The sequence below is a fragment of the Aquarana catesbeiana genome, linkage group LG02 (genome assembly GCF_042186555.1).
Source record: "Aquarana catesbeiana isolate 2022-GZ linkage group LG02, ASM4218655v1, whole genome shotgun sequence".
Taxonomy (NCBI): domain Eukaryota; kingdom Metazoa; phylum Chordata; class Amphibia; order Anura; family Ranidae; genus Aquarana; species Aquarana catesbeiana.
Window position 1 is genome coordinate 558,798,195 of NC_133325.1, and position 20,515 is coordinate 558,818,709.

At 44.2% G+C, this 20,515-nt stretch overlaps 1 protein-coding gene across 1 annotated transcript in view; it reads left to right on the forward strand.

Annotated features, from left to right (window-relative positions):
• Positions 1–20,515, forward strand: part of PPARD (peroxisome proliferator activated receptor delta) — a 67,286-nt gene that overhangs the window by 20,394 nt on the left and 26,377 nt on the right. Inside the window, exon 2 of the mRNA XM_073616021.1 lies at positions 14,347–14,492. Within this exon, the coding sequence (XP_073472122.1) occupies positions 14,347–14,492 (146 nt within the window). The remainder of the gene's footprint in view (positions 1–14,346; positions 14,493–20,515) is intronic.

Below are 20,515 nucleotides of genomic sequence, written 5' to 3' on the forward strand. Positions count from 1 at the left end.
TCTAGTTTCCTCTGTTATACTTATATGTGGAAAATGTACCAGCAATCAGCCCAGGATCCCATCACAGACACTTGACTGCTGGGAAGCATAGGCTCATTTATGACCAACTAATAAACCAATACCTTGCCCCCCAAAAAGACTCAGAAGCTGATTAAGTTGGAAATAGGGCAAGGCCACAGCTTTATTGAACTTTTCAAAAGTGCAACTTTCCAAATGTACCAAACAATGGCAGTCACAGTATACCATGAGCACCCATAAACTCACATAGTCTAAGAGGCTTGTCCTTACCATCAGTGCCAGACAGGCATTAGACTGACCCCAGAATTTACTAAACAACATGCCAGTCATAGTATACCTTGTGCACCCATAAACATAAACTCACATAGTCTAAGAGGCCTGTCCTTACCATCAGTGCCAGACAGGCATTAGACTAATCCCATAATTTAACTTGAGGGCATAGCCCATAGAGCAACATCAATTGCTGGCAAGGTCAAAACCGCCACACACAAGTCAGTGGTACACGGACGAGCGCCCCACAGCAGCCAGCACTTGCTCGACACCAAATTGTAGGCCGAGGTGAACATATTTAGGCCAATCATTTAAATTAACCCCATCAGGTCTTAATAAATACTGTTATCTCCCTCAAGACCCCAGCGGCAGACAACAATGCCACCAATCCTGTGGACAAATTTGAAAACCTAGGCATTCCCCTTGCGGCGAAACAGCTCCAAACAAGAACTAGAAACAAAAACAAAGTATGTGACGGGCCGAAACCAGAAAAGGGGGAACAATGTTGGATCAAACAATAGATAGGTAAAACTGGCACAACACGGAGCAATACCATACCTAATAGAGGAGGTGGAATCTACAGGCCGCTAATGCCCTACGTTATTATCCCATACATGAATGATAAGAATGAAGGGGCCTAAAACAAATTGTCACTGGTAATACCAGCAGCCAGTGTAGGCCATGAAAACTGCAACAACAAATTCTGCCAACTGCAAAGGAACATTCTCCCCACAGTATCAAAATTCGACATGGCAAGAGGCCCAATAAACGAAGGAGTCAGCGATGATCCAAAATTATTCTGGGGAGAGACATGAAATCAGACGAAGGTATAGCTATCAGGAACCATGAATCAGACCGAGACAGAAGTAAAGTTAAATCACACTTGTTTAATAATAATAATAATAAGGTAAACAGAGTAAGCATAGACAAAACAAGCCAGAGTTCAGTAACCGGATCGGGTAGTCAGCCAAGCAAATGTCAAGAGAGCCATAGATAAACGTAGTAGTACAGCAAGCAGGATCAGAAGCCAGAAGGAATGTCAGCCGAGCAAGTCTTCAACAGGAACGCAAGATAAAGTCTCTGTGATGTTGACAAAGGCGAAGGCAGAGATCAAGTGAGCTGGACGACTTTAAGTAGGCAGGACTGACAAGCAGAATCAACAACAGCTGGGTAACTGTGGAGAAAGATGGGAGCCTGCAATTAGCCAACAGATGAGCGGCCAGCTCAGAGAAGGAAGGGCTGAGGCCAGCCCTGACAGTACCCCCTCCTCAACGACCCCTCCCCCGGAGGGGAAAATGTCTATGGAAATCATGGAGGAGGACAGGGGCATGTACGTCCGAGGATGAGACCCAAAACCGTTCCTCCGGACCGTACCCCTTCCAATGCACCAGGTACTGTATGTGCCACAGAACCTACGGGAGTCAACAATGGATTGTACTTCATACTTCTCATGGTTCTCAACCTGTATAGGGTGAGGACATGGCACCGAGGTGGTAAAGCGATTGCAGACCAAAGGTTTCAATAAGGAGACATGAAACACATTTGAGATGTGCATACTAGGAGGAAGGTCCAAGGCATAAGCCACTGGGTTAATCCTGCGAAGGATACGGAAAGGCCCAATAAAACGAGGTGCGAACTTCAAAGAAGGAACACGAAGTCGGAGGTTGCGAGACTACAGCCAGACTCCCCAACCTGGTAGGAAGGTGCAGGCAGGTGTCTGCGGGTCAGCATGGAGTCTGTACCTATCGTTAGCATGTTGCAAAGCCTCCTGAACTTGTGCCCAAGTGGAACGAAGACCACGGAGATGCTCCTCTAACGCAGGAATACTCTGCGGAACAAACGAGTCAGGCAACATGGAAGGTTGGAAGCCATAATTCGCCGTAAACAGGGACAAATGGGAAGCAGATTCAAGGCACTGTTGTGAGCAAACTCTGCCCACGGTAATAGGTCTGACCAGTTGTTATGATGGTCAGAAATATAGCAATGTAAGAATTGCTCCAAGGACTGGTTGGCTTGTTCTGCGGCCCCATTAGACTGCGGGTGATACGCAGAGGAGAAAGCAAGCTGAATTCCCAACTGTGCACAAAAGGCTCGCCAGAACCGGGAGACAAACTAACTACCCCTATCTGAAACAATCACCTTGGGTAGTCTATGTAAGTGACAACCAATCCTTCAACGTGATGGCATAAAAACCATATGTGGGAAAAGGAAGGAGGAGTAAACCTCATAGGAAAAAAATGGAATTCATAATCAAATAAATGTCCATCAATTTAAACGACATGTGTTCTCCGGTGTCAAAAAAAAGGAGATAAGATGTGCATCATGGGTGCAATGTGAATCGCAAGAGTGATCTTCCTATGCAAATACGCTTACCGGAAAAGGTGGACACGTTCGCCGTATGGCTAGGTGTCATTCAGGCTTGTGGATTAGCCGATTCAGATGGGTGCTTGCGAAGAAGCGTGTGTGGCGGGTTCAAATGGTTCCTTTCAAACGACCATAGGCAACCTGGGGACTTCTGATGTTCAGGGTGTAGATGTAATCACCTTCCCGGCGAGTGGATGGCTGGAAAGTGTGGCTTTCACTCAGCCAATGTGGGGACATGAAAAAGGAGGAGAAGACTCTACATAGTGCTTGAATCCATAGGAACAGGTTTATTATAAACCGAAAAAAACAGGTACAAATATGAACAGCAACAGCGGTAGTTAAAAAGTGATCACAATTGGAATAAAACGGCGTGGTACCAGAGGACAGATAGCTATTGGCAACCCGACATGTTTCGGACAAAGGGTCCTTCTCAGGGCTTTTTTTCGCAAACAATAGGTTCTGGAACTCAACCACGAACTCCCAAAACCGCTCCCCTACACACACCTTCCAAATCATATCAAATAGTGGGTGTGGTCAGTCAAATTTTACAAACAGTAGGAGGGTCTTAAAGGTCATTAAATACCAGGATTGCATCACACACAGAGTGCAGAGCTGTCACTTGTAAACACAGAAACTGGACTTTTGTGTTTACAAGTGACAGTGGTGGGCAGGGAGCAGAGGGTCTGCGCCAGAGGTGGTGGAACTTAGTTCCACCAAGTTCCCCCTGAAAAAAAGCCCTGGTCCTTCTACTGGGGCATATAGCCTATTGTCCGGTATCACACTTACATATATAGACACATTAATTGTTTAAAATAATTATCAGCTGTGAACACCGCTGTAGAGTGGACTTCACAGCCAATGAGGAACCAGCAATGTGTGTTTGTCCTGCATCGCTGTCGCATGTGACCTAACCGACCAATCATGGCCCCTGATGCCAGGTCACATGTCGACGTCGTCCGGGATGACGTAATTGCGCGCTGACCCATGTGCTCCAAGTCTCGATTCCATATCAGGAAGAGGCAGATATGGTTACATGGTGTGGGACGGAGTAACTCCACCCCAAAACCAGATGACAGCGTCATTGCACAGTTGGGCCAGACACTCGTATCCCGGCAGCTTCCTGTGTCACCGGAAGTGCCGAAGAAGGACGCGGATATTCCGGCAGAGCGGGACAAGGAACAAATATGTTATGAAAGAATATTTAAATAAAAAATTTTTAAAAACCAGGGCATCGGGCAAAGAACTCCCCACAGGGATATATATAATAAGGAACCTGAATGTGCATAAACATCTCCAATGACAAATGTGCAAGGCACACAGGTATCATCACCTGGGGACATGTAAGGTTAACTGTGGCAAACATGTCACAAAATCATACAGAAAATCAGTCCTGTAAGAAATATTCATATAAAAAAGACATCTAAAAAAGCATAAAAAATACTGAAAAAAAAGAGGAATGGGCCAAGGTAACTGGGCATGCGGCTATTAGAACATTCATGTTATGAGCACATAGGTGGTAGTATATAGTGTTCTAACTATTCCAACTGTATTTAATCTAAATGCATTTGAGGGAATATCATGGCAAAAGACAACACCGGTGGATCGAATGTGAAGAAGGGGGCCAAATCAACAATAGATTATGATTTGTTGATAAACGCGTTTAGGTCCCATTCAACATTCAACCCATGGGGGAAATAACTCTTTAGTTGGAAAAAACAGTTGAACCCGCCACACACGCTTCTTCGCAAGCACCCATCTGGATCGGCTGATCCACAAGCCTGAATGACACCTAGCCATACGGCGAACGTGTCCACCTTTTCCGGTAAGCGTATTTGCTCCTTCTACTTTCACCTGTGGATGCCCAACATAGGAAGATCACTCTTGCGATTCACATTGCACCTATGATGCACATCTTATCTCCTTTTTTTTGACACCGGAGAACACATGTCGTTTAAATTGATGGACATTTATTTGATTATGAATTCCAATTTTTTCCTATGAGGTTTACTCCTCCTTCCTTTTCCCACATATGGTTTTTATGCCATCACGTTGAAGGATTGGTTGTCACATATATGTATTGTGGTAGCTAATATTGGTATTTGTGTTTAGCGCTGCATTTTTAGATATATTTAGGTTCTCTTCACATTGTCACTACACTGTTGATGCTGGCTGCTACTCTTATTTTCTGTTTTTTATAGTAGCGCAACAATATTTTGTTTATTTTTGAGTCCATGTAAGTGAAAGATCTCCCAAGCAAAAATGGAAGCCAGTTCCTTAGAAGTGGGTAGCTTCTTAAGTGGAATACCATGACACATCTTTGAGAACCGGTCAACCACCATAAGGATAACAGTGTTGCCTTGGGAGTTGGCTAACTCTACAATGAAATCCATAGAAAGGTGAGTCCAGGGCCTCTCTCCATTGGGTATGGGTTGTAGGAGGCCCACTGGAAGGTGTCGTGGAGTCTTACACGGAACAGGCAGCTACGATGGCAGTTACATCAGCTCGTAGACTAGGCCACCAGAATTGTTGGGAAATAGCCCAAACGAGTTGATTCTTCCCAGGGTGGCCAGCTACCTTGGGAGAATAGTAAGTCTGGAGCAGGGCAGTACGGAGACTCTCTGGGACAAAGCAGCGGTCACAAGGTTTCTCAGGAGGAGCATGGACCTGAGCAGCAAGAATTTTGTCACCCAAAGGAGAAGTAAGACTGGTGTGAGCCGTAGCCAGGATACAATCAGGAGGAATCACAGGAACCGGAACGGACTCCAACTTGGAAGTGGAGGAAAATTGTCGTGACAAGGCGTCAGCCCTTACATTCTTAGTACCGGGTAAGAATAAGACAATATAATTAAAACTCGACAAGAAAACAGCCCATCGAAAACAGCCCTTCTGGGAGCCTCAGACAAAAATGTGAGATTCTTATGGTCAGTAAGAATGAGAACCGGCACAGTGGTACCTTCAAGGAGATGTCTCCATTCTTTCAGGGCTAAAATGATCGCCAACAGCTCTCTGTCACCAATCTCATAATTGCATTCTGCAGGTGACAATTTCTTGGAAAAGTAGCCACACGATGCACAGCGCTCTCAGAGTTAGGACGTTGAGACAGAAGGGCACCAACTCTAGTCTCAGAAGAATCAACTTCTAGGATAAAAGGCAACGTAGGATCAGGATGTGCCAACACAGGAGCAGAAACAAAGGCAGCCTTGAGACTCTCAAAGGCTTTAATGGACTCCGGAGACCAACTCTGTGGGTTACCGTCCTTTCTGGTCATGTCAGTCAGGGGCTTGACCAGAGACAGGAAGTTACGAATAAACTTCCGATAATAGTTGGCAAAGCCCAGGAAACACTGCAGAGGACGTAAACCCACGGGTCGGGGCCACTGTAGGACTGCCAAAAGTTTCTCTGGGTCCATCGAAAAACCAGCAGTGGAAATGACATAGCCCAGGAATTTAACCTGTTCATGATGGAACTCGCACTTCTCTAGTTTACAATAGAGATTGTTTTCTCTTAGTTTCTGAAGCACACGACAGACATCTGTGTGGTGGCTCTCCAGGGACTTGGAAAATATGAGGATATCATCGAGATAAACCACCACACATAACTGCAACAAATCTCGGAGGACATCATTAATAAATTCCTGGAAAACTGCTGGGGTGTTGCAAAGGCCAAAAGGCATTACGAGGTACTCATAATGGCCTGTTCTGGTATTAAACGCAGTTTTCCACTCGTCGCCCTCCTTAATCCGCACAAGATTGTATGCCCCTCTCAAATCAAGCTTTGTGAATACCGTTGCTCCCTTGAGGCGGTCAAATAACTCTGTAATCAACGGAATCGGGTAAGCATTCTTAACGATTGAGACCCCTATAATCAATACAAGGTCTCAGTTCACCGCTCTTGTTCCTCACAAAGAAGAAACCAGCACCAGCAGGAGACGAGGATTTGCAGATGAAACCTTGAGAAAGTGCATCTGCAACATACTCCTCCATGACCTTATCCTCCAAGACCGACAAAGGGTAAACCCGGTCACGAGGGGGTATGGCACCAGGTTGAAGGTTAATTGCGCAATCATATGACCGGTGTGGAGGCAAACTACCGGCTTGACCTTTGTCAGAGACATTGCTAAAATCGCGATACTCCTCCGGCAGGGAGGAGAGTGAAGAGGTGCACAGGACCTTGGCTACCTTCTTGAAGCATGTCTTACTGCATTGTGGCGACCAAGAGAGAACCTTAGCACGGAGCCAAGGATAACCAATAACCAGCTGAAACTTAGGTGAGGAAATAACTTGGAATTGGATTATCTCATGGTGAAGAGCCCCTATGGCCATGGACAACGGAACAGTCTCATGAGTCTGTAGAGGTCTCGTCAAGAGCCTCAATGGCAAGTGGAGTGTCACGCAGCTGCAGCAGAATCAAGTGCTTCGATATAAAGGCAGCATCAATGAACAGGCCTGCAGCCCCAGAGTCAATTAGAGCCTGTATCTCGACGGACGACTCTCCCCAAGAAAGGGTAACCAAAACCAGGGGCTTATCCTTCTGGATAACTGAGGATGAAACAACGCCACCTAAGGTCTGTCCGTGACAGGACCTCAAGGTTCGGGCGTTCCCTGGACGGGTAGGACAAGACTTCGAAAAGTGACCTGCGTGGCGACAATAAAGGCACAATCTCTCCCTCCTCCTAAGGGTTCTCTCATCCGCAGAGAGATGCGTGAAGCCCAAGTGCATGGGTTCATCTTCACAGATCGACTCGGTACCAGGAGGCATGGAAGGTGAGGGAGGCAAGGGTGGGACTGCAAATTTCGGAGACAAATGTACAGAAGGCTTCCGCAAGCGCTTCTTAAAAGGGAGTCTTTCTCTTAGTCTGAAGTAAATGAGGATGGCAAACGTGATCAACTTCTCCAGGTCAGTGGGTATATCTCGGGCTGCTATCTCATCTTTGATGGTACCTGAGAGACCATGAGAAAAAGCAGCCACGAGGGCCTCATTGTTCCAAGCAATCTCTGCTGCCGGAGTATGGAATTGAATGGCATAATCAGCAACAGTTCTCGTACTCTGTTTGATGGACATGAGGCACTTGGCAGCAGAAGCGGAGCGTGCGTGAACGTCAAATATTCTTTTAAAAGGAGCCACAAACTCAGGGTAACTCAAGACAACAGGTTTTTGGGTCTCCCATAGAGGGTTTGCCCAGGCCAAGGCTCCCTCAGAAAGTAAAGATATCATGAAACCTACTTAGCTTCTGTCTGTGGGAAATGCCTGGGGCAGCATCTCAAAGTATATCTCAACCTAGTTGAGAAACCCTTTGCATTGGACTGGATCGCCCCCCAAATCACTGGGGAAGCAGAGCGGAACCAGACATACCACTTATTGAGGTAATATTCGAGGCAGGTGCCTGCACAGAGACTGGAGCAGCAGCAGGGATGGCCTGCAACACAGGTTGTACCAGAGCAGCCACAGTGAGAGATTCCAGGTGAGCCGCGCGACTCAGGAGCATTTGGAACACTATGGCAAACTGATCCACGTGCTGATCCTGCTCATCCAATCTGGAAATTATATTACCAACAAGTGGATTGACTGCATCTTCTGAATTCATGGCCTTCGCCTACTGTCAGAAACCATGAATCAGACTGAGACCGAAGTACAGTTAAATCACACTTGTTTAATAATAATAACAAAATGGTAAACATAGTCAAAACATAGCCAGAGTTCTGGAACTGGAACGGACAGTCAGACAAGCCAAAACATCAGGGAGCCAGAGAGGAGCGTAGTAGAACAGCAAGCAGGATCTGGAGCCAGAAGGAATGTCAGCCAAGCAATTCTTTAACAGGAACACAGGAGAGCGTCTCTAGAGATGTGACTAAGGTGAAGGCAGAGATCATCTGGACTGGACGGCTTAAGTGGGCAGGACTGACAAGCAGGATATCATCAACAGGTGAGTCACTGTTGAGAGATAGGAGCTGGCAATTAGCCGACAGCTGAGTGGCCAGCTTTGAGAAGAAAGGGCTGAGCCCAGCCCTGACATTTACATGTGATAGCTGCTAGATAGATTACATACGCCCGGGACCCCGCTGCGGTTCTTGCATGTAATCGCAGGTAGGGTGCATTCGCAAGTGCGAATGCACCCTTATGAGGTAAGAATCTACCCCAACATGATTACACCACTTAAATAGTTGGACACAAGAGGGTGTCCCCTAAATGGACTTTTAAGGACATAGATTACATGGACATAGATTAATAGAAAAAAGTGTGATTTATTAAACGTATACAAAATAAAAACGAAATATATTAGAATGAATACAGTTGCTGTGTACAAAATACAAAATCACCACAGAGATTGCACCTGAAATTCTCATAATTTATCCAACGCATTTCAGAGTATGAATGTCTCTTTTTTCAGGGGTGTAATGAGGAGGTCAATCATAAATCTACAATATAGTGGTTGCAAACAGTCAATGAAGTATATATATGTATAACAATCAACAATATATCATACATGCATCTCTAAATTAAATGTAAGTTGGGCAAACTCACATACAGTATATTGTAGTGGAATATTCCAATAGAACTATATTAAAAACAAATACCATAAGCAGAACTGTGTCTCCAAAATCTGCCTGATTTAGGTAGCTGGTCTTCACAGTATGCACTGATATTACAAAAACAGATGGTATTTGAATAATACAGAGCTTTCCCAGAGGGCATGTGGACAGCTGAAGACACTGAAGCCAAAGAGAGGGTACGGCTCTGTAACTGAAGGTAGTACAAGGTATAAAAAGAGGGGTTGTTCGTGTATATATGTATTGTGTAGATTGAAAAAATGGTTTTAAACATATAAGAACATATATATGTATACATATATATGTATCTATATATACATGTATCTCTCCTACCTGTACCAGGTGGACGCAGACTACTGGTGCGGGAATAGCTCAAAAACTGTTCAGCTGAAGTATACTGAAAAGTGATGAATACGTGACAGTGGGTCAGTTATGTATGTATGCATATTGGTATCTAAATTTTAATTACCCGTATTTATCGACGTATAACACGCACAGGTGTATAACACGAACATTAATTTTAAGAGGGAAGTTTCAAGAAAAAAAAATTAAATTTTAAATAAGGAACTTTGAAGCAAAATAAGGGTCAGTGCCCATCTGCAGCCTCACCATTGCCACCAATGCAGCCTCATCAATGCCCATCTGCAGCTTCACAAGTGCCATCAATACAACCTCATCAGTCCACATCATTGCAGTAACCTCACCATTGCCATCAATGCAGCAGCCTCACCATTGCCATCAATGCAGCAGCCTCACCATTGCCATCAATGCAGCAGCCTCACCATTGCCATCAGTGCAGCCTGATCGATGCCCATCTGCAGCCTAGAGGGGACAGGGAGGGGGGCGGCCCAGGAGATGGGACTTCCCTTTACAGAGGCCGCCAAGTAAACAGGAGATTCTCACTCTATGTAATCTGAGAGCACTCATCCCGCCCCCCTCCCTGTCCCCTCCGAGGCATCTAAAATTTAAGCATTGGCGTATAACACGCACGTGCTATTTGCACCCAATTTTTAGGGTGAAAAAGTGAGTGTTATACGCCCATAAATACAGTATTAATTCCATATGATGATTATCTTTATTTAATCATTTTAAAAAGGTCAAAAAAATCCTGAACATAATGAGATATCATATATATATTAAATGTGTATAGAACAAATGATATATATCAGCACCTATATATTAGTTATTAGTCTAATCTGTGTATACAATTAAGGCATGTCTATATAGGCAACCTGCTAAATGATATGGCTGTCCCAGAAAAGTAATAGAGGGGAAATAATAGAGGGGAAATCTTTCAATGGCGACTCTAGATCTGGTGACCTGGGGGTCCCCCAAAAATTCCCCTAATTTGCAAGGAATCTGTTTGACTATAGGACAAGAAGTGAAATGAAATATCCCCAATGGGACACAAATGGCAACAAAAAAATCTGACAGGGGTTATAACCCTCCCTTGCTCTGTCCAAAATTTAAAAAAAGCTTTGGGATGATTCTTTAGACAAGGCTCTGTCCAATATTTGCAAGCAATTGTTTAAGAATACCGGCAGGGTCCTTTCATCTTGCAGAGTAGCTTGGGAGGGGGTGTTCTTTCAGTTAGATGGGATGACTGGAATGATCTTTGGGATAATAATTTTTCCAGACTGGTTTCGGCTAGAGACCATCTCATTTAATACAAAATCCTGCATTGGATATACCTTACTCCAGCCAGATTGGCTAGAATTTTTACCTCCCAGTCGTCCTGCTTCTGGTGGTGCACCTCACCTAGGGCAGATTTTATACACATTTTTGGGGACTGTGTGGCTATATAGAAGTTTTGGCTAGAGGTCACTGAATATATTGAAGAAGTTACTACTCTGTGTTAGACTTACTGTAAAAGTGTGTCTCCTGGGACTAGTTGATGCCCTGGCCCCTAAGAGAGTAACATGTACACCTTTGACATTATTATTTTACTATGCTAGAAAGCTGATAGTTCTCACTTGCAAAAAGTCTACACTTCTTGTTGCTTCAGCCTGGAAGGCACTTATCAATAAAGCCCTTACCTTCTATGAAGCCACATATACTAGTAGGGGAATACCCAATAAATTTGATAAAGTGTGGGGTGGGTGGACTAATAGTGTGTCTACAGTGTCTGACTAAGTGGACATCATATACTGACTCCTGGTAATCATCATATTATATATCTGTGGAGTTTGCTATGGATATTTTGGCACTGTGTGTAGTGCATTCCTTAATCTGAGTTGGGTCCTTAACTGCTTGCCGCCCGCCCACCCTCAAATGACAGCGGGGCGGTGCGGCTCTCGTTCTGGGACGCCGTCATATGACGGCGTTCCAGAACGGCCGCTCTTGCGGACCCGCGCAGGTGCACAGCACGGTCGATTGTGGCCGAGCCGTGTTGCTAGGACACGGTGTGACCCCGATCACTGTAAAGAGCCGCATCCGGGGCTTTTTAACCATGTGATCAGCTGTGTCCAATCACAGCCGGTCACATGTAAACACGGAGATGCCGGTAATCGGCTCTCCTCGCCTCACACTGACAGAGTGTGTGGCGAGGAGAGCCGATCAGCGGCATCTCCACGCAGGGAGACATATAGGAATGTAATCAGGGCACTGATGATCAGTGCCCTGATTACAATATAGAGATACAGTGTCACCAATCAGTGCTCACCATTGCCCACCAATGCCAGCAATCACTGCCCACCAGTGGCAGCAATCAGTGCCCACAAGTGCCACCAATCAGTGCCCATTAGCGATGCCAGTCAGAGCTGGCAATCAGTGCCGCCTATCAGTGCTGCCCATCAATGCCCATCACTGCTGTCGATCAATGCCCATCAGTAATGCCCATCAGTGCCACCTTTTAATGCCCATCAGTACCGCCTATCCGTGCCGCCTATCAGTGCCCACCACTGCCGCCTATCAGTGCCCACCAGTGCCACCTAACAGTGCTCATCAGTGCCGCCTATCAGTGCTCATCAGTGCCACATATCAATGCCACCTATCAGTGCCCTTAAGTGCGGCATATTAGTGCCTCCTCATCAGTGCCACTAAATCAGTGCCCATAAGTGCCACCTCATCAGTGCCCATAAGTGCCACCTCATCAATGCCCACAGGTCAGCCTATCAGTGCCCATCAGTGCCGCCTCATCAACGCACATCAGTGAAGGCGAAAAATTACTTAGTTACAAAATTTACTGACAGAAAAAAAGTAAAAAACTTTTTTTTTCAAAATTTTTGGTCTTTTTTTGTAAAAAATAAAAAACCCAGCAGTGATTAAATACCTCCAAAAGAAAGCTCTATTTGTGTGAAGAAAATGATAAAAAATGTGTTTGGGTACAGTGTAGCACGACCGTGCAATTGTCATTCAAAGTGCGACAGCGCTGAAAAATGGCTTGGACAGGAAGGGGGTGTAAGTGCCCGGTAGGCAAGTGGTTAAGTATGTAATATCCCCAGGATATGCTGTTTATTCCTACAGATCCATAGACTGAAACCTGAATTGGTAAACAATAAAGGTCCTTTTATAAAACTTTAATTTTGGGGTTAAACTGAAATGGAAGTACTGTGCCACAGCTACAGTATCTATTAGCATTTGAGCTATACAGTTGGCCTTGTGCTGAGGTCTTGTTTGTAAGTGTTGCCTGGTTGATAGGCTGTTCAGTCTGTTAAGGCCTCATGCACACGAGACGCCGGTGCAAACTCTGCTGAACACATGTTTTTAAAAGCTGAAACCGGCGTTTAGAAATGCCCATCTTGCCTCGTTTAGCCGCGTTTAGGCGCGTTTGCATCTAGAAGCGTCTGCAGAGCAGAGAATGACATTTTGCGACCCAAATTTGGGGCCCCGTATCTCGGGGTCACTTGGTGTTAGCACACCAGATTTGGGGTTCCTAGCACACAGTGGCCCCGAGATATGGGGCCCCAAAGTCGGGTTGCAAAATGTCAAGCACTTTTCTGCAGCAGAGAATGACATTTTGTGACCCGATTTTGGGGCCCCATATCTTGGGGTCACTTTGTGCTAGGAACCCCAAATTAGGATATGTTATAGTGTTAGTCCAACTGTGTTAACACACCAAATTTGAGGTTCCTAGCAATAAGTGACCCCGGGATATGGGGCCCCAAATTTGGGTTGCAAAATGTCAAGCACTTCTGCAGCAGAGAATGACATTTTGTGGCCTGATTTTGGGGCCCCATATCTTGGGGTCACTTTGTGCTAGGAACCCCAAATTAGGATATGTTATAGTGTTAGTCCAACTGTGTTAACACACCAAATTTGGGGTTCCTAGCAATAAGTGACCCTGGGATATGGGGCCCCAAATTCGGGTCACAAAATGTCAAGCACTTTTCTGCAGCAGAGAATGACATTTTGTGACTCGAATTTGGGGCCCCATAGCTTGGGGTCACTTTGTGCTAGGAACCCCAAATTTGTATATGTTGTAGTGTGGTAGTGTAGTTCCACTGTGTTTGCATACCAAATTTTGGGTTCCTAGCACCAAGTGGCCCCGAGATATGGGGCCCCAAAGTCGGGTTGTAAAAAACACTTATAAATGCAAACGCGGCTAAACGAGGTACAGGCGTTTAGCTGCGTTTAGCCACGTTTGGCGTCTGAAATGTGGAAAACTTTTGCGTCTGAACCCATTTTTTTTTGCTTCTGGAAAAACGAGGTTAAACGCAACTGCCTAAAAACGCCAAAAAACGAGACTGTGTACATGGACACATAGGATAACATTGAATGGGTTCAGGGGCAGTTGAAAAAAGTGTCCAACTGCCTCTGAACACGAGTTTAACAGTGTCTCGTGTGCATGAGGCCTAAGTGTGTATATGTTTTCTTTATCTGTATTGTTAAGAAAACTTTAATAAAAAGAAAAAAAAAGTTTTGCCTATAGTTCTACTTTAATAGATCTGTGCATTACATGATCAGCTGTAATCTACTCATAATATACGCATATCACTGTGTCACTCTGCTACATATGCTTCCTTGTGATTTCTATAAAACTGCTACGTTCTATGAAGTAATTTTACTTCGTTTTTAATTATCATTTTGCAAATATTGATTCTGGCCTAAGTTTGTTACGTGAGATGCATTTCCATAGAACTGAATTGGCAAGCCTAAATGCAGAAATTGTTTACCACATGCAACTATGTCTTGTTCATTATTGCAGAAAGCCCACCTCGATCTCCATCTTCAGATGAGCAGAATTCAGGAACCCAACAATCTCAGGATACTGTGCATACTGTGGACTGCAAAATTTGTGGTGACATAGCATCTGGTTTCCATTATGGGGTACACGCATGTGAAGGCTGCAAGGTAACACATATCTTTTTTTTTCCCCTTAAAAAATGGACCAGTCATGGAAAATCTGTTTTGCTAAAGGGCAGTCATTCTAAAAATGAAATACTAAAAATAATTGTCGGGGCTCAGGGAACCCCTGCTAAAATTAATGCATCTGACGTCAGCAGGAGGCAAAATGCCCCTCAAATTGATGGTCAGTGTAAAGAAAGCCCCCTTACAGTGGTGGTTAGAATGGCACCCTTACAGATAGCTAAAAGATCATTGGTGTTGAAGCGCTACCCCCTTAAGGGTCGCTGTTTTTGTGGGTCCTCCCTTACTCACATAGTCAAGCAACAGGAAATTTTCAACACTTGCACAGACTTCAGGAACCAATCCAGGGTGTTTTTATTTTGGTTTGGTTTATTGGGGATGAACTTGGAAGGGGAAGTATAGGATGCCCAGAACTGTAACTTGAATACAAACTGAGGACTTGATGCTGTTTCTGGCTACTGAAAGTCACTATGCTGTCCTCCCATAGGATTGGCAAACCAGCTCAACTGGTAACAAAAAGTTGCAAACACTCCGCGCAGATGCAGCTTCCGTAGATAATAAAGGTTGGCTTTACAGGCTTTGTGAGCGTATTTGTTGTGAGGGTATTGCACCTTGCTGCTTCTCCCCTATCAGGCTCTGGGGTGTAGAGGTTGATGTTACTCACGCGGTCCTTTTGATGAACCTCAAAGCTCAAGTGACTGCTGCATAGGCCTCCTGCTGAACAGGTCCTGATCTTGGCTTCCAGGATGGCTTCAGCTACGCATAGCTGAAGCTGAAAGGGTGTGAGGCTTTAGCTCCCTCTGGTCTTTCTCTCTCTCTATGGTTCTCCTTCTCTGTCTTCTGCCTAGGGGCAGAGAGCCCCCCCCAGCACAGGCAACTGGACTCTGTACTTGCTGTCAGGCTCCAGGACATTTATGGCCTATCCCCCCACCTTATGAGCCATACCCACCCAGCGACGGGGGGGGGGGGGGGGGGAGACTCCATAAATATTCAGGCCTAATCTCTGTTCTTCCACCCTCTAAGTTCTAGAACCCTCCAGCCTTTTCCAGAAGCCAGGGGGAGGTAACAGAGACTCAGCCCTTGGAGCTCTGAAAGGCACAACAACAATTAACCCTAGCTCCTCTGCCTTCAACTAGAACTGCATTTTCCTACTCTGTACACCTGAGGATGCTACAGTGTCATAAAGATGGCTCTGCCAAGTAGTTTAAGAACTATACAGGTACCATCAGATAGGAGCCAAAACTCCTGGAACCCCCTAGAAACCTCTAGAGGAACCCTGGTTGAGCATGGCTGCTATAGTTTTTTTTTTTAACATACTTTTTAAAAATATTTTTTTCCAAAAATAATAGCAATTGTACAACCAAAGGAATACAAACTTGTCTAAAAGGCATATAGTATAATGCTATAGGATACTATTACAAGATAAGTGATAAGATCAGGAGCAGAGGGTGCTTTCCTGTACTAATATTAGCCCATCTCAGATGAGCTTCCCTGAGATAGTTTCTAATAGTTTACGCAGAAATTCTTTGGTTATGCAAACCGATTGTAGCAGCAGCTGTCCGGGTGGCTGGTCTCAGACTATCTTGGAGGTTAAGATGCTGGATGTGGAGGTCCTGGGCTGGTGTGGTTACACGTGGTCTGCGGTTGTGAGGCTGGTTGGATGTACTGCCAAATTCTCTCTTCAGTACTCTTCAGTCTACTGAATTCTCTCTTCAGTAGAGAAATGAACATTCAATTAAAGGGCAACAGCTCTGGTGGACATTCCTGCAGTCAGCATGCCAATTGCATGCTCCCTCAAAACTTGCGACATTAGTGGCATTGTACTGTGTGATAAAACTGCACAGTTTAGAGTGGCCTTTTATTGTGGCCAGCCTAAGGCACACTTGTGCAATAATCATGCTATCTAATCAGTATCTTGATATGCCACACCTGTGCGGTGGATGGATTATCTCGGCAAAGGAGAAGTGCTCACAAACATGGATTTAGACAGATTTGTGAACAATATTTGAGAGAAATAGGCCTTTTGTGTACATAGAAAAAGTCACTCAGCTCACGATAAATAGGGGCAAACACAAAAGTGTTGCATTTATAATTTTGCTCAGTGTAAAAGTAACATGCCATTGCTCAAGGCTGATTGATAAATGTTTCCTTCCGTGGATTCTGTGTCCTTCCCAAAGGTTTTATACTACTTCCTGAGCTTACGAACATAGTGGTGTAAAAGAAACTGCAATTCATCAGCCTAGGCTATGTTTTTCCCTGCCTCAGCAGCCCAGTGCTGTATTACCTAAGCCCACTGCAGATGCTTTTGAAATTTATCATGGCTAGGAGAGCTACCCAGCAGGCTATTCCACCAGGAATGCAATGCCTAGTATATTGTGATATAAATTGTTGTATCTTGGTATGGCTAGTTGCCAGTGTACCCTAGGTCAAACAATACAGTATCATATTCATCCACCAAATGTTGCCTCCCATGGAGCATAGATGAGGATGATACATTTTGAGTTTTGGTTTATCCAATGAGCACCTTCCAGACTGCCACGTTTATTAAGCCTAAAAATGTTTTAAATATTTAAACATACCCTTTTGACACCACTGTTCTTCCCATTTGAAAAGCAAGCTATATTTGTTTTCATTCTTTTTAATTTTAGTTTTTAGTTTATATTTTTTATGATGTTTTATATCAGAATTTTCTGCTTTCTTTGCTTTACAAACAAAAACATTGTATTCTGATTCTAAAGCCAATTTTTTTTTACCTTAATGCATTCCATTTAGGCATCGATTTTGGCCCCTCCCCGCTCCCTCTTTATATTTATCTGAGCCCTCATTCGATCTAGCGCTGCACACATCTGTAGCTCTTCTATCCCCTCACTTCTGGGTCTCACTAGCTTTGCTGGGGCACCTGGAGCCATTGGCTCCCAATGCAGTCACTCAAAGCCAGTGACGAGGGAGTGGGGGGGTGGGGCCGAGTGCCGCCGTCTGTGTCAATGGACGCAGCAGCAGGGTCTGGGAGCGAGCATGCACAAGTGCCCCCATGGGAAGCGGCTTCCTGTGGGGGCACTGGGAAGAGAGGAGGAGCCATGATGTTGTGTGAGATGTTCTGATAAACTTGGCAGGCTGCCTGTTTTTTTTTTTTGTGACAGCTGTCGGCTTGAGCAGATAACTCTCTGCAATTGAATCGAGTCTGATACACCGCAACACCGATCTCAGAAAAGAGCCTCTGACGTAGGCTCTTTACCATGTAATCAGCCGTGTCCAATCACGGCTGATCACAGTGTAAACAGGAAGAGCTGTTTATCAGCTTTTCCTCACTCGCGTCCCACAGACGCGAGTAGAGGAGAGACGATCAGCTGCTCTTCTGACAGGGTGGGTCTGTGCTGATTGTTTATCACCGCAGCCCCCCCTCCGATGCCCGCCCAGGGATGCTGCCAGGACCACCAGGGATGCCCACAATGGACGCCCACCAGGTATGCCACCCTGGACCACCAGGCATATGCCAATCAGTGCCCATCAGCAATGCCTGCCAGTGGCAGTGCCATCAGTGATGCCTATTAGTGCCATCTATCAGTGCCACCCATCAGTGCCCATCAGTGCCGCATATCAGTACCCATCAGTGTCGCCTATCAGTGCCCTTCAAAACCCATCAGTGCCGCCTATCAGTGCCACTCATAAGTACCCAGCAGTGCAGCCTTTCAGTGCCCATCAGTGTCGCCTATAAGTGCCCACCAGTGCTACCTATGTGTGCCCATCAGTGCCGTCTGTCAATGCCCATCAGTGCTGCATATCAGTGCCGCCTATCAGTGACCATCAGTGCCCCCTCATCAGTGCCACCTTATCGGTGCCGCCTTATCAGTGCCCGTCAGTGCAGCCTCATCAATGCATATCAGTGAAGGAGAAAACTAACTTATTTACAAAATTTTATAACAGAAACAAAGAAAAAAATTTTTTTTTCAAAATTTGTGGTCTTTTTTTTATTTGTTTAGCAAAAAATAAAAACCGCAGAGGTGATCAAATACCACCAAAAGAAAGCTCTATTTGTGGGAACAAAATTATAAAAATTTTGTTTGGGTACAGTGTAGCATGACCGCAATTGTCATTTAAAAGGCGACAGCGCTGAAAGCTGAAAATTGGGTAGGAAGGGGGGAAAGTGTCTGGTTATGAAGTGGTTAAAGATTAACCGTGCAGTGATTTTGCCATGATTTTTAGTACGATTATGTAGTGCGACTCTGATGCAACTTTGATGTAGCTCGGCTGCGTTATTTTCATACTCTATGGGGCCAAGTTGCATTGTAAATCGCAACAAAGTAGCACAGGAACCTTTTTTAAAACTTTTTTTTAAACTGTGCTGAGTCGCCTTAATGAGAATGGGCACCATTGAATATAATGTGATTTCCCTTGTCATGCGACTGAAGTTGCATCAGAAGTCACACCAGTGTGAACCAGCACTTGATGCACGACAAAGAATAGCTGTTGCTTAGATAAAGAGACAGTACACATTAGTTATCTCTATGCAGACAGGATCTCTCTCACTAAAACTTCACAATAAGATCTTTCATTAGGGGACAAGTCACTGTTCTAAGTCATTTAGTTTGCACAAGTTTTATTGATCTACGTATGTAAGCAACAGCTTTTATACTACATGTGGTAGATAAAGAGCACAATCTGAAAATAAGCTTAGTGTTCGATCCCATGGCTGGATATTAATGTTAATATTAATGTGCATTATTTTTTATTTACATGCCAATTTTTTAATTTTATTTTACTTTTTAAGAAGAAAAGATGTAATACATGCAGTGCCTTTTTTTTGTACCCGTGTGATATGGATCATCTCATTATCCTGTATTGCATAGCACCTATCTATTACACTCCATGCTCAATGGCTCTCCATTATGTGTTGTACCTCACTGCTGTTGATTTAGAAGCAGTGCTTCAAAATTCTGTTACCCGCAGTGCCCCATGCCACTCTGCCCCATGCCACTCTATTGCACAGAGGGCCTCATTTCTCTCAGCTGCATGCAGTGTTTTATTCCTTTTGTGTCACAACTTATGCCTGTCATATCCAGGCCTCAGCTTCCCCTGCTGGCAGGATGTAAGAATTCAAAATATTCATATGCAGTGTTTCAAACAGAATATTGTATTTAGTACTGACCACAATAAATACATAAATAATATATTTATTTATATAAGCCAGTAGGCATTACCTTCTCCCCCCTCTCAGCCATAAACCTTTCCCCTGTTATACCGTTGTCAAATGCCAGAGAGTTTCTTGCCCACTTAAAGCAAATCCATTTGACAGTTAAATGACAGGGGCATGGTTTAAAGCTGAAAGGGGCCAGACAATAATATCCAATTTGGAAGATGTCCTGATTGCATGTACAGTCTGGTGTAAAGTGTATCTTAAGCTAAAACTTTTTTGTCAGTTTTGTAAATAGTATGGAAAAGTTAAACCATCTGCCAAGCACAAAGAAACACAAAGAGCGCAACTAAGTGTAGTATTAGGTGCTATTATTAATTACTTGCCTACTGGGTCAATTTTTACACTTCTCTGATATATGTAAAATTCTGTGGTTTTTTGCTAGAAAATTACTTAAAAGAAGCCCCAGACATTTTATATATATATATATATATATATATATATATATATATATATATTTAGCAGAAGCCCTAGAGAATAAAATAGCAGTCGTTGCAATTTTTCTTGTCATACGGTATTTGCGCAGTGATTATTCATACACATTTTTTGGGGAAAAAAATACACTTTAATGAATTAGAAAAAAAAACAAAAACACAATGTATAACCCAATTGTTTTGTAAAATATGAAATATAATGTTACGCCAAGTAAATAGTTACCCAGTACGTTGTGCTTTAAAATTGTGCACGCTAGTGGAATGTGCCAAACTACAGTACCTAAAAATCTCCATAGACGACACTTAAAAAAGATTCTACAGTTTAGAGTTATAGAGAAGATCCAGTGCTAGAATTATTGCTCTTGTTCTGACGTTTGTGGTGA